Source organism: Pipistrellus hanaki, assembly GCF_964339955.1.
Source record: "Pipistrellus hanaki genome assembly, chromosome: 16".
Taxonomy (NCBI): domain Eukaryota; kingdom Metazoa; phylum Chordata; class Mammalia; order Chiroptera; family Vespertilionidae; genus Pipistrellus; species Pipistrellus hanaki.
The window spans coordinates 19,971,101-19,986,682 of record NC_140518.1 but is presented as its reverse complement, the minus strand read 5'-3'; the positions used below and the strand labels follow the sequence as shown (position 1 = coordinate 19,986,682).

At 40.5% G+C, this 15,582-nt stretch overlaps 1 protein-coding gene across 2 annotated transcripts in view; it reads right to left on the bottom strand.

The window, feature by feature from the left end:
- BRIP1 (BRCA1 interacting DNA helicase 1) overlaps positions 1–15,582 on the bottom strand; it is a 111,126-nt gene that overhangs the window by 94,543 nt on the left and 1,001 nt on the right. For both annotated transcript variants that reach the window (XM_084861650.1, XM_084861651.1), the window contains exons 2-5: positions 13,826–13,944; positions 12,199–12,310; positions 10,197–10,367; positions 5,119–5,246 (exon numbers count right to left, since the gene is read on the bottom strand). In XM_084861650.1, coding sequence (XP_084717776.1) covers positions 5,119–5,246; positions 10,197–10,367; positions 12,199–12,310; positions 13,826–13,921 — 507 coding nt within the window. In that variant the 5' untranslated portion in view covers positions 13,922–13,944. The remainder of the gene's footprint in view (positions 1–5,118; positions 5,247–10,196; positions 10,368–12,198; positions 12,311–13,825; positions 13,945–15,582) is intronic.

The window sequence follows — 15,582 nt, the reverse complement described above, 5'->3', positions numbered from 1 at the left end:
TAACCCAAGGATTGTTTGAAGAATGATCTTCCCATAAAATAGTTTCACCATATGGACACCAGGTATTATAGCAAAGTCCAAACTATATGCCTAATTGAAAAGTAAAAAAGCAAATAAAATGGAAACCTCGTTGTAAATTAAAACTCAGAAAAAAATTTAATTGTAGACATTCATCATTTCCTACATGACAGAATTGCTTGGTTACTATTACTTTTACTAGCTAATTGACAATCCAAGTTGTATTTGACAAAATTTATTTCTTTTCTTTTTTAAATAAATCTTTATTGTTCATATTATTACAAATGTTCCTCTTTTTTTCCTCCCCCTCCATTACTCCCCTCCACTAGGTTCCCACCACACCCTCTGCCCTTTCCCCACCCCCCATTGTCCTCAACCATAGATGCACAGTTTATGTTCAGTCTCTTCCCACATCCCTCTCCCTTTTTCCCCAAGAATCGTCAGTTCACTCCCCTTCCATACCTCTGATTCTATTATATTCAAGTTAATATTGTTCATCAGTTGTTGTTTTTAATTTCCTTGGTTTTTAGATTCACTTGTTGATAGTTACGTATTTGTTGTTCATAATTTTTATCTTTATTTACTTTCTCTTCCGAAAGAACCCCTTTCAGCAATTCATATAATTCTGGTTTGGTGGTGATGAACTCCTTTAGCTTTATCTGGCCTTCGATTCTGAGAGATAGCTTTGCTGGGCAGATTATTTTTGGCTGTAGGTTCTTACTATTCATCACCTTGAATATTTCTTCCCATTCCCGTCTGGCCTGCATGGTTTCTGTTGAGAAATCAGTTGACAATCGTATAGGTGCTCCTTTATAGGTAACTACCTGTTTTGCTCTTGCTGCTTTTAATATTCTTTGTCTTTTGCTCTTGGAATTTTAATTATGATTTGTCTTGGTGTGGTCTTCTTTGGATTCCTTTTGTTTGGAGTTCTGTGCGCTTCCTGGACTTGTAAGTCTAATTCTTTCAACAGGTGGGGGAAGTTTTCTGTCACTTTTTCTTTCAGTATGTTTTCGATATCTTGCTCTCTCATCTTCTGGGACTCCCATAATTCTGATGCTGGTTCGCTTGAAGTTGTCCCAGAGGTTTCTTACATTATCTCCAATTTTCTGGATTCTCTTGTCCTCTAGCTTCTGCGGAGAAGTGTCTTCTGGCTCTTTATGTTTCAAATCTTTGACTTGATTCTTGCGATCTCCCATTGTTTTTAGGACTCTGTATAATATTTTTTATTGCAGACAATGTATTCTTTATTTCTTGTTGATCCATTATCATTTCTTGTTGATTCCTTATTAATTCTAGTTGATCCCTTTTCATATCCTCATAGGTCTTATCAACCTTTTCTAGAAAATTCTTGAAAAACCTTATAAGCGTAGATTTGAACTCTATATCCAGTTGCTTTTTTTTTTTTTTTTTTAATATATTTTATTGATTTTTTACAGAGAGGAAGGGAGAGAGATAGAGAGTTAGAAACATCGATAAGAGAGAGCCATCGATCAGCTGCCTCTTGCACACCCCCAACTGGGGATGTGCCCGCTACCAATGTACATGCCCGTGACCGGAATCGAACCCGGTACCTTTCAGTCCGCAGACCAACGCTCTACCACTGAGACAAACCAGCTTTGGCTATATCCAGTTGCTTTTTGTCCTCCATTTCTTTCGTTTGTGATCTATTTCCTTGTCTCGGCATTTTCGCAGCTTCCCTGATGGGGCGGAGTTTCAGGGTGGAGCCTACAACCTTGGCTTCCGTCAGCCATGCCCTATGCGGCTCCTGAGTCTCAGTATTCATCAGGGTCCTTCAGTACTCGCTGCAAGCACCTTGAGAGTGAGGTGCCCTCGAGTTTCGCCTGCTACCAAACAGTCTAGGCTCTCCCCCAATGAGCCCAGAACTGGGGTTCAGCTCAGCTGGAAATGGAGTTGGAGGTGGCGTTCAGAGCAGTCTGGAGCTTTTGTCTCCTTTCCGCCAGGGCAATCCTGCGGCACAGCCAACTGTCCCTTCTCTGCGCACAATGTGCACGCCTACGGGACCTCCTTTCGCGGCTCCCCCGGGGTTCAGCCTTACAGCCCAGCTCCCTCTGTTTGAGCCTGGGTCCCCGGGGTCTGGCCTAGAACTGGGGTTCAGAGCAGTCGAAACTGGGGCCCAGCACAGTCCAGAGCCTTTGTCTCTTTCCTGCCAGGGCAATCTAGCAGCAGAGTCAACAGTCCGTCCTCTGCACGCAATGTGCGCTCCTCCGGGGGCTCTGCCTTTCGCTGCTCCCCTGGGATTCTGCCTCACACCCTATGGATGAGCCTGGGTCCCCAGGGTCTGGCCTAGAACTGGGGTTCAGCGCTGTCGGGTCTGGGGTTCAGCACAGTCGGAGCTTTTATCTCCTTCCCGCTAGAGAACGCCAGCCAGGCACTCAGCCGCCCCTCCTCTCCGGCTCCGTCCTCTCCGCGCACCTCCGTACCTTAGGCTTTACAGCTCCTCCGCTCTTCCTTCTGGTTTTCTCCTTGCTTCTCATTGTAGAATTTCCAGTCAGTCAACTTTCCTGTAATTCTGGGTAATGTCCATTTTATATTTTAGTTGTATTTTATTGAAATTGTTGTGTGTGGCTGTGGCTAGGTGTTTACCTGTGCAGCCATCTTGGATTCTATGTCTAAATTTATTTCATAAATACCACTAAGTTTGCTTTCCAAACTGTCTATGTTTTTTGTCTACTTGCCAAAAACCTATTTACTTAAACTATAAAGGGGAGAGGGGCATTTCTATTCATGATCCCATTCCTACCAAAAAAGAAATGAGACCCCAAGAAGTCAAGGATAAGTGTTATATGTTGAGTCCTACCTTACAATATCCAATCCATGTACACATTTTTTGGGGGGGAGGGAAAATTTTCTAAAGATTCATGCTTCATTTGTAATTGGTGCTTTTCCAAAAATAAACTAGTTCCTTCTATTTCTAAGAATGGTTTAATTATGAAAGTTAAAAAGATTGTAAATAAACTACATAATGCAGAAAACTTTTTTAACATATTCAATTAAAATATTCAATTATGTGCAAATGACATGCTGATTAAATAATATAAATAATACCCTTTATATTTGTAATTAAGGCTATTAAAAATCCCAGCCTCCCCATCTCACTGCCATGAACTCTATGAGAAAACATAGTATTCATCTATGAAAAGTATTGTCATTTAAAATATCTAGTAATGTAGGCCTTTCAATAATTTGTAGAAATAAATATTTTATCCTGTATTGATATTAAAAACTTAATAAATAAGAGTAAACTTTGTAAATACCTTAAAACTACCAATACCAAAAATATCTATCACATAAATATTCATATAAAAGGAATTTTGGCAAAAAAATGTCATTATTAAATAAAAACGGTGAGGAGTTAAAACATACAAAGTAGCTCTATTATTAATATATTCCATAAATAAATATTTTACTATAACATTCCTCATATATAAGTAAGCATCATGCAGTTTCACCTTAATGACATTGACTGTAAATAATTGTTTCTACACTAATAAAAGAGAAACATGCAAATTTCCCATACTTCCACTATGCCCACAAGCCACGCCTACCAGCCAATCAGGAGTGAGTATGCAAATTAAACCAGCCAAGATGGCTACAGCCAAAGAGAGAGTAGGAGGCTTGGGTTGTTCCCAGCAATGGAGGAAGCCAAACTTCCCGCCCTGCCCTGACCGGCCCTGGCCTGTGCTTAAAGGCTACAAAGTTCCAATTATAGAAAATAAATAAATCCCAGATACCAGGACCTCTGCTTGGGTCTCCGGGGGGCGTGACCGACCTGCAAACCACTATAGGCTCCTCATCCAGGCCGCCTCACACCCCAAGGGAACCCCCACCCTGATCCGGGACACCCTTCAGGGCAAACCAGCCAGGCCCTACCCGTGCACCAGGCCTCTATCCTATATAATAAGAGTAATATGCAAATTGACCAAAACTCCCACACACAAGATGGCTGCACCCACATGGTCAAAGATGGTTGTCCCCATGTAGACACAAGATGGTTGCCACAAGATGGCCAGCAGGGGAGGGCAGTTGGGAGGGACTAGGCCTGCAGGGGAGAGCAGTTGGGAGGGGGGGATGGACCAGACCTGCAGGGAAGGGCAGTTGGGAGGGAACCAGGCCTATAGGGAAGGGCAGTTAGAGGTGACCAGGCCTGCAGGGAAGGGCAGTTAGGAGCAAACATGCTGGCAGGAGAGCAGTTAGGCATCGATCAGGCTGGCAGAGGAGTGGTTAGAGGTGATCTGGCTGGCAGACAGGAGCTGTTAGGGGCAATCAGGAAGGCAAGCAGACAAGCAGTTGGCAGCCAGCAGTCCTAGATTGTGAGAGGGATGTCTGAATGCCCAGATCAGACCTAAATGGGAAGTCAAATATCCCTCAAGGGGTCCCAGATTGGAGAGGGTGCAGGCTGGGCTGAGAGACACGCACACCCATGCATGAATTTCATGCACTGGGCCTCTAGTCATATAATAAAAGCCTAATATGCTAAGTGTCTGGTTGTCCGTTTAACCAATCAAAGCATAATATGCTAATAATATGCTAAGGGTGCTCAACTGTTCACTATGACGTGCACTGATCACCAGCAAGCAGTCAACCAATCGACCAGTTGCTATAATGTGCACTGACCACCGGGGGCAGACAGTTGACCAGTCGACCACTCGCTATGACGTGCACTGACCACCAAGGAGCAGATGCTCCTCTGACCAGTAAGTTAGCTTGTTGGTGGGGTAAGCAAGACAGGCCAGAGCCCTCCCCCAGTCCCTCCCTGGCCCCAATCATGCATTGGTGCAGACCTTCAGCTGGACCTGCGCCCTCACAATCCGGGACCACTTGGGGGATGGGAGAGCTGGTTTTGGCCTGATCCTGCAGGCTAGGACAAGGGACCCCACTGGTGTATGAATTTGTGCACCAGGCCTCTAATCTTTTATAATAAACTCTTTGTAATGAGTAATACCTAAAATTCAATTACAACAATTTACCATTTATTTTACATCTGTGACCCCACTAATCTCCACAAGTCAAATTGATATCTGACAGCCTTCTTCAGCTATAACTAATGGGATTATTGCACTGCCAATAAACTCTGTTTACCTGCTGCGTAGTTTCTAAGGATCGAATTCTTTTCTTCTCTACTTGAAAATCATCATTTTCATCTTTGTATATGAATGCCTGTTTCTTGGCAGATAATTTCGCAGCCAGCGTAGTTTTTTCAGGAGAGTCTTATAAAAGAAGTTAAAAAATTAGCATAACTTACACTGAGGCAATTTTCCTAAAAAAATTAGAATCAAGATGTAGACTTATTTTAGAAATTAATATATTTTTTTAAATTGCTAAACATGTTTAAAAGCACTTTACCAGATTACTTTAACAAAATATAGAAAATATTTAGAAAAATATGTTTTCAATAGGCAAGTCCAATTTTAACAGGTTTATAATGTTGTAGACCACTCCCAACAATGTGATTTTTAAAAATATAACTGTAAAACTATCTCAAGAAAATGTATTTCATTTCTACAAAAATATTTCTTTATAGGGTCTCAATGTCACTTTCTTACTAAGCTTCTATGTTCGTTAGGCTTGGTCCCCAGTAGGGGGAATGCAGGAGGCAGCCAATCAATAATTGTCTCTCATCATTGACATTTCTCTCTCTCCCTCTCCCTTCTCTGAAATCAATAAAAAAATACATCTAAAAAAAAATATATAAGTCCATATATTTTTTTTTAAAAAGAATGTTCAAAACAGCATTAATAACCTAAAGCAGAAACTGCCCAAATGTCTAACAACTATAAGATAAATTAATAAATTGCAGTATATTCTCAGAAGAAAATAATATATAGCAATAAGTACTACTATATGCAACACACAAATAAATCTCATAAGTATAGCATTAAGCAAAAGTAGATGGATATAATTTCATTTCTATAATAAGGCAAAGCTCACTAATGGTGATAGAAGGGAAGATAGCAATTACCTATGGAAAGGTGACTAACAAAGAGGATGAGAAGTGTTGGTCATATCCTATTTTTGATCTAGTTGGGAGTATATTAGTATGTTTGCTTTGTGAAAATGCTTCAAACTACTAGTATACACTTAGAATTCGTTCACTTTTCTGTATTTAGGTTATATCTTATTAAAGAATTTACTTCAAAATATAAAGAGAGTATCAGAATGCAAGCATGATTTATTGCTATTTGATTCTTCAAGAGACTATTCTATATACTCTACACCACAATAATGTTACCCAGACCCGGAGTGGCCGGGCCCAGAGAAGCTGGGCCCAGAGCAGCAGGGTTGGGAGCAGCCAGGCCCAGAACAGCAGTAGCCAAGCCCGGAGCATCCAGGCCGGGAGCGGCCAGGCTCGGAGCGGCCGGGCCCGAGGCAACCAGGCCCAGAGCAGCCGGGTCGGGTGCGGCCAGGCCCGGAGCAGCAGCTGCCAGGCTGGGAGTGGCAAGGCCCGGAGTGGCCGGGCCCGGAGCAGCCGGGTCGGGTGCAGCCAGGCCCGGAGCAGCAACTGCCAGGCTGGGAGCGGCCAGGCCCGGAGCAGCGGCTGCCAGGCTGGGAGCGGCCAGGCCCGAAGCAGCAGCTGCCAGGCTGGGAGCGGCCAGGCCCGGAGCAGCAGCTGCCAGGCTGGGAGCGGCCAGGCCCGGAGCAGCCGGGTCTGGTGCGGCCAGGCCCGGAGCAGCGGCTGCCAGGCTGGGAGCGGCCAGGCCCGGAGCAGCAGCTGCCAGGCTGGGAGCGGCCAGGCCCGGAGCAGCCGGGTCGGGTGCGGCCAGGCCCAGAGCAACAGCTGCCAGGCTTGGAGCTTCCAGGCCCGGAGCTGCCAGGTCGGGTGCGGCCAGGTCAGGAGCAGCAGCTGCCAGGCTGGGAGTGGCCAAGCTGGAGCAGCGGCTGCCAGGCTGGGAGCGGCCAGGCCCGGAGCAGCCGGGCCCGGAGCAGCCGGGCCCATAGCAGACGGGTTGGGTGCGGCCAGGCCCGGAGCAGCAGCAGCCAAGTCCAGAGCAACTAGGTCGGGAGCGGCAGTGACCAGACCCGGAGCAGCTGGTTGTGGAACGAACCAGAGCAACAGAGGCCAGGCCCGGAGCAGCCAGGCCCGAAACAGCTCACTCCTCGCCTGCCCCTGCCCCACGGCTGCCTCTCAGACATAGCTGGAAACTTTTTTTTTTTTTTTTAAATATATTTTATTGTTTTCTTACAGAGAGGAAGGGAGAGAGATAGAGAGCCAGAAACGTTGACGAGAGAGAAACATCGACCAGCCGCCTCCTGCACACCCCCCACCGGGGACGTGCCCGCAACCAATGTACATGCCCTCGACCGGAATCGAACCTGGGACCCTTCAGTCCGCAGACCAATGCTCTACCACTGAGCCAAACCGGCTTTGGCATGGCTGGAAACTTTTGCAGGAACTTGAGGGTCTGCTGAATCAAGTGATGAAGGCTTAGATCTGGATGTGTTGAGTTAGTATAGCACTGGGGTGTTGATCAGTGAGTGCCTTGGGTGGGGCCTGGATGAGGCTGGTTGACCTATTTGGAAATGTCTTTTGTGTGAAGTGTATCATTGGGCATGTGGAGGTATTATTGATATGAGAAAATGCTAAGTAACTGATTTACTATCTGAAAAGGGATTTACTATCGGGGAAAGGGAGGGAGGAAGAGACTGAACATAAACTGTGCACCTATGGATGAGGACAATGGAGGAGGGGGAGGGGGTTGAGGGTGGGGTGGGAACCTGGTGGAGGGCGGAAGAAATGAGGAACCTTTGTAATAATATGAACAATAAAGATTGATTTAAAAAAAATAAATAAGTAAATAAAAATAAAAAGAAAGTTGTAATTGACAACTGATTTTTTACAAAGGCAATGAATGCAGTGAACAAAGGATAGCCTTTTCAATAAATGATGCTAAATAATTAGATATACATATGCAAAACAAATGAACTTGGATCCATACCTTGCATCATATTAAAAAATTAACTCTCGGGACCGGTTTGGCTCAATGGATAGAGCGTCGGCTTGGGGACTGAAAGGTCCCGAGTTCGATTCCGGTCAAGGGCATGGACCTTGGTTGCGGGCACATCCCCGGTAGGGGGTGTGCAAGAGGCAGCTGATCGATGACTCTCTCTCATTCTGACTCTCTATCTCTCTCCCTTCCTCTCTGTACAAAATCAATAAAATATATTAAAATATATTAAAAAAATAATAATAAATAAATAAAAAAAATTAACTCTAAATGCATCTTAGACCTACTGTAAACCTACAACTATATATTTTTTAAAAAAACTTGTACTCAAAATATATGAAGAAACTCTCAAAACTTAATAGTATTTTACCAAAGAGATTGAAAATAAAAATAAAAAAAAGAACCAAACAGAAATTCTGGAACTGAAGAACTGAGTAAATGAGATGAAGAAAGAACTAGCAAGCTTAGGAAATAGAGCAGACCAGATGGGAGAACAAATTAGTGATAATGAAGACAGAAATGTAGAATTATTCAAGAGGAAAAAAAAAATCGTGAGTTTAAAAAAAATTATTCAAAAAGTATCTGAACTCATTAGAAAGAGCAATCTAGCCGAGACCGGTTTGGCTCAATGGATAGAGCGTCGGCTTGGGGACTGAAGGGTCCCGGGTTCGATTCCGGCCAAGGGCATGTACCTTGGTTGCGGGCATATCCCCGGTGGGGGGTGTGCAAGAGGCAGCTGATCGATGACTCTCTCTCATCGATGTTTCTGACTCTCTATCTCTCTCCCTTCCTCTCTATACAAAATCAATAAAATATATTAAAAAAAAAAAAGAAAAAAAAAAAAAAAGAAAGAGCAATCTATAATAATAAAAGCTTAATATGCTAATTAGACGAGACATCCCTCCAGACGACCGTCCAGACAAAGCCGGGGCTGGGAAGGAAGCCTGCGTTCCGGGTGCCAGAGGGAAGCTGGTGCTGGCAGCCGGAAGGAAGGACTGCTCTTGCACAAATTTCGTGCATCCGGCCTCTAGTATAAGAATGGGGCCCTAGTTGGTTTGATTCAGTGGATAAAATGTCGGCATGCAAACTGAAGAGTCCTGTGTTCAATTCTGGTCAAGGGTACAGATCTCGTTGCAGGCTCAATCCTGGCCCTGGTCAGGGTGTATTCAGGAGGCAACCAATTGATGTGTCTCTCTCACATCAGTGTTTCTCTGTTTCTCCCCCTTCTTCCCCTCTTTCTAAAATTCAATGGGAAAAATATCCTTGGGAGAGGATTAACAACAACAACAAAAAGAATAATGGGTACACCAGAAGAAAAGAGGAAGAAGGAAATGAAGAACCTATTCAAACAAATAATAGATGAGAACTTCCCAAACCTATACAAAGAACTGGGTCCTCAAATCCAAGAAGCTAAGAGAACACCTGATTATTTCAATCAAAAAGGTTCTTTCTCAAAGGCACATTATATCAAAAACTGTCAATAACTAACAACAAAGAGAGAATCTCAAGGCAGACAGGGAAAAGAAGATGGTAACCTATAAAGAAAATCCCATTAGAGTATTATTGTATATTTTAAGTAGAATGCTTATCTCAGAAGATCAGGAAAATTTATCTAAAATAAATGAGGCTGATTAGAGTTTGTCTTACAATACAAATTAATATGTATTATAAAATTCTACCACATAATTAACAATAATGCCTACAAATAGCATAGTCTCTGAATATCATTTATTCTGCCTTGCCTTCAAAAAATAATTTAAACTAGCAAAATATCTGAATAAATAAAAAGTCAAGTCAAGAATAATCCAAGGATTTCTGACCACTCTATGAATTATCTAAAAATAATTCCAGAGCCGAGGCCAGTTTGGCTCAGTGGATAGAGCGTCGGTCTGCGGACTGAAAGGTCCCAGGTTTGATTCCGGTCAAGGGCATGTACATTGGATGCAGGCACATCCCCAATAGGGGATGTGCAGGAGGCAACTGGTCCGTGATTCTCTCTCATCGATGTTTCTGGTTCTCTATCCCTCTCCCTTCCTCTCTGTGAAAATCAATAAAATATATATATTTTAAAAAATAATAATAATAATTCCAGAGAATATATGTAGATGTACATATCAATTACGCTAACCAAATTTATCTAAATAAGGTCTCATAACAACAATAAATAAGGCTTCTGTTACAGATACTAAAAGACCCCAGCAAAATCTGAACTACCTTGACAAGGTGATGAAGTTCCATTTCTCTCAGAAGGTGGTGTACTTGGATTATTGAAATGACGTGAAGTTCCTTCATTCATGTCATCGTTTGTAAAATTCTTTGAATGGCATGTACAACAACATGACAATACTTCAGCTTTTTTACTTAAGTTTTCATCTACTGGCTTTCCTAAAAAATAAAAGAACTTCTATTTATAACATTTCTGGTTTCTTTTAACTCAATCTTTCTATGCATTTGGGGTAAGCAAACACCCCAATTTGCCCAGGATTGGGAGATATCCCAGCATGCAACACTTTGTGTGCTAAAATTGAAAAAGTACCTAGCAAATTTGGACATCAAATTTGATAGCAGAGAAACATTTATGCCAGAAACATGTAGAAAAGTTATCATGTTATTTACAGAATTTATTAAAATCTAATTATAAAAAAACAAATAATATAATAAAGGCACAACAACGCAAATATTAATTTATATTGAGAGTTATTAAAATATCAAGCATGGAATAAAGACCTAAAATATCTTTTTCATTACTGCTATTTTCCTTAATCAAGAATTTGAAAGTACAATATGTTAAATTATAATGTAAACACATAAAAGTTAAATCATTCCCACATTATACTTCTATTTCAAATAGAAACATGTTTCCTGATGTAGTGATTATGATATATGTATCAAAATACACTTTAAAGTCAACATTCAAATTAAATAAAACAGGTAATTTTTAATACTTTAATATAATACAAAATTGCAATATCTACATTATTTGCCTGTGTGTTTCAATATACAATTCATAGGTACAAAAAAAGTTGAGTAATTTATTTTCTCTAAAAGAGTACTGCATTATTTTCCTCTCTATACTACAGAAATAATACTATAGTTCTATTTTCCAGAATCTCATTAAAATTTTAAGTTATTAAGATAACCTCATTTTCCCCCAAAGATTAATTTAACATCAGTAAGAATCAAAATGGACAACCAAAAGCTTATAAAATATTTACTTTTAATTTTTAATATTTAATAGTCTTATCAGTAACACATACATTTCCTTTTTAAAAACATTATATATTCATACACACACACACACACACACACACACACACACACACACATATATATACATACTTACATATTCACACCCATGCTTACTTTTAAACTCTGCTAACACTTTAGGTCAAAGTAATCTAATTATGTAACTAAAATGTATATAATATTGTACTTTATATTCATGATGTGTATTAGAAAGTCTTTCATAAAAGAAAATATTACTAAGCATTTTTTTCTCAAGTAAATGTAATGAAAAATAATATGGATTCATACAAACAATTTTACAACAAATGTTTATCTAGTACCCAAACCAGTAGGAAGATCAACTAGAATGTTTTCCTTTTTATATATTCCATGTTTTAATGTTATGAGAAAGGGACAGATAAGCAAATATGTTTCTCCCCCACTCTCACCTTTCTTCTCTCTAAAATCTATTAAAATAATAATAATAATGTTAAGCAAAAAAAAAAATGTCAAGTTCTATAGAAAGAGAGGTATAGTTCAAAACACACACACACACACACACAATTATTGCTATTCTGGCATCATGACAGACCCATCTCTTGAATTTTTTACATGAAAATCATAATTATCTATAATAAAAGCATAATATGCTCATGAGACCAGATAGCCTGAAGACCTTCTGACAGCGGCTGGGAGGGCTGAGCACCTTGCACAAATTTCGTGATGATAATAAGCATGCCAAGATTCTTATATATACTCTGAATCATCAAATAAAAAACTACATTATGTTCAAATTTGTTTGGGGACTAATTGAACATCTTTTGCCATATTGAAACTCTTTTGGAAGACATAGTAACAACATCATAAAGAAAGACCTTCAAAGAGAATACTAAGTTAGCTAGAATACAGATGAATCATTCTGAATGAAAAGTACTTCATTTTTTTTTCCGGGTCCTAATAAGCAACCAGAAGCTAGCAATCAGCTACTTACCACTAAGAGACTGTTGCCATGCTAAAGCAGAACAAAGTAAGGCTAAGCTTTTCCCACTTCCCGTAGGGCTTTCCAACAAACAATGCTGCTTACTGTTTAATCCTCTGACAATCTATGGGTACAAAAACAATAAAATAAAATAAAAATCAATAAACAATTTTATTTCATTAGGGTCAGAAGAAAACATGCATAAGAAAGTTCATAGCAGCCCAAACTGGTTTAGCTCGGTGGATAGAGTGTCAGCCTGCAGACTGAAAGGTTCTGGGTTCGATTCCAGTCAATGGAATGTACCTTGGTTGCAGGCACATCCCCAGTAGGGAATATGCAAGAGGCAGCTGATCGATGACTCTCTCTCATCGATGTTTCTAACTCTCTATCCCTCTCTCTTCCTCTCTGTAAAAAATCAAGAAAATAAAATAAAAAAAAGAAAGTTCACAGCAACACTGTTTATAATTTCAAAAAAAAATACAATCCAAATGTCTATTAGAAGGATAATGTACAAAAAAAATCCTGGTATTCATATAATGGAATCCATTAGCAATTAAAATGAATTAGCAATCAACAGGATTACATCTTTTTTTGTGTGTATATTTTTATTAATTTCAGAGAGGAAGGGAGAGGGAGAGAGAGAGAAACATCAATGATGAGAAAGAATCATTGATCAGCTGGCCCCTCCATGCCCCACACTGGGGACTGAGCCCACAACCAATGCATATGCCCTGACTGGGACTCAAACCGTGACCTTCTGGTTCATAGGTCGACCAGTTAGCCATGCCGGCCAGGTCAGGGCTACAACTTAAAAATAATGTTAAGCAGCCCTGGCCTGTTTGGCAAAGTTGGTTGGAACATCATCTGGTACACCAAAAATTGGCAGGTTCAATTCCTGGTCAGAGCACATACAAAGGTCGCAGGTTCAGTCCCTGGCCGGGGCGTGTGAGAGGCAACTGACAGATGTTTCTCCCCCACTCTCACCTTTCCTCTCTCTAAAATCTATTAAAATATAATAATAATGTTAAGAAAAAAAAAAAAAAAAATGTCAAGTTCTACAGAAAGAGAGGTATAGTTCATATCATTGTGCAAAGTTCAAAAATATGTAAATTAACAGGATACATACATAATAAATGTATAATATTAAAGCAATGCTAGGAAAGAAAAAGAAAAAATTCAGGATACTAATAATCCTGTTATTTATAAACAAGGTATAAAGCAAATATGGCAAAATATTAAATTACAACAAAGCTGGAAAGTTGGTTTACTCAAATTTGTATATTAACTTTCTAAATGACTGAAATATCTTCAAAAAAATTACCGTAGAAACTAGAGTATTCCATGTGGAAGACAATAAATACTTTATAGAAAGCAGTAATTCTGTAAAGTAAAAGTTCCAAATGAGCTGAGAACTTTGTTCAGAATGTTCTCCTTTGCCTCGTAACTAACCATGGACACATAGTGTAGCCAGGATCAGTAATATTTTCCAAAGGTTAGATGTTCGTCAATGAACCCATCAAATGTTTTCAATCCATTTACTATCTGAGAAAATAAATGTAGTCACAGACTCAGTGTATGTTATGCATTACAGGCATATGTATCTTAATAAGACTTGAAATAAGTGCTGAAAAATACTTACAGAATTCATCATAGCAAGCTGGGATGGATAAGCTTTACAAGGAAAGTTAATCTTCACCCCACCAATGGTATATTCAGACCAATCTGAAGACATCATTCTTTCCTGTTTACTTCAGATTCCTAACTGCAACACAAATGAAAATCAATATTGAAAAAATGCTGAAGACTGCCGAAACCAGTTTGGCTCAGTGGATAGAACATCAGCCTGCAGACTGAAGGGTCCCAGGTTCGATTCCAGTCAAGGGCGTGTACCTTGGTTGTGGGCACATCCCCTGTAGGGGGTGTGCAAGAGGCAGCTGATGGATGATTCTCACTGATGTTTCTAACTCTCTATCCCTCTCTCTTCCTCTCTACAAAATACCAATAAAATATATTTTTTTTAAAGAAAAGGAAAAAAAAATGCTGAAGATAATGCCCTAAACGGTTGGCCTGTGGACTTGGGGGTTAGATTCCAGTCAGGGACATGTACCTTGGTTGCGGGCACATCCCCAGTGGGGTGTGCGTGCAGGAGGCAGCTAATCAATGTTTTTCGCTCATAGATGTTTCTAACTCTCTGTCCCTCTCCCTTCCTCTCTGTAAAAAATAAATAAAATATATTTTTTTAAAAAGAAAAATACAGTTAAAAAAAAAAAAGAAGAAAGAAAGAAAGAAAGAAAGAAAGAAAGAAAGAAAGAAAGAAAGAAAGAAGAAACAATTCCATTCAAAGAAAACCAGATACCCAACCCTAGGACAGAAATCTGGAAATAAAAATTGGAGTAACTATATAAACAAAACAAATGGAAGTGAAATAATTTCCTGCTCTCATAAATCACCGCACTTGAGTGCAGTCTTGGAATTGAACACACCTAGTTGTATATCCCTACGTTGCCAAAGCTGTGGACCAGGGGTTAGGAAATAAAGGTTCTAGATCAGATTGTGACAATTCCCACAGGCACCTTGATCACGTCTCTTCATTTCTCTAGACCAGTGTTTCCCAAAGTGTGGTGCGCGGACCCCCAGGGTAACGGGAAGAGTTTGGTGGGGGTACGTGTTGCACTAGAGTTTGGTGGGGACATGCACTGCACCGTGCTTAGCTGCGCCTAATTCTACGTTCTCATTGGGGGGGGGGGGGGGGTTACTCAGCGTTACGAAAATTATAGAAGGATACACATATGTCAAAAGTTTGGGAAACACTGCTAGTAAGATCCTTACCTGTAACAATGCTTCATTTCAAAATGGTTGTAAAGAGAAAAACTCCTTGGCATATATAATAGCAGGTGCAATAACTCCTACTTAAAGGACAGCATGGTATAATGGAAAGAAGTGGGCTTTGGGAGTCAGACAAGCCTAAATTTGAATTTCATTGTGTGAATCGCTTAAGGTCTCAGAGCCTGTGAAATGGAGATGTTATCTATCTGATAGGATTCTATGCAAATTAACCAAGCACTGAGTTAGGATAAGGTAACTACAGAACGAGTCTAAACTCCAGAGGAAGTGACCACTTTAATCTCTGCCTCTTCTAAACCACCCTTTCTTAACCTAGGATCCACAGGGGTCATTGGGAGACTGTGACCTCCTGATGGTGCATGCAAAGGTTCCTGTGCATAGCTGCATTTCTCTCAGGAGAAAGTCCATAGGTTTCTCATTCCCAGAAACATATCCTAAGGAAACAACTGAAAATCCAGGGGGAAATGACATACACAGTTATCAAGTGATAAATTATTTGCAACAGAGCGGGGGAGGGGAAGGTAAATTCAATCTAGGGGATGGAGGGATGGT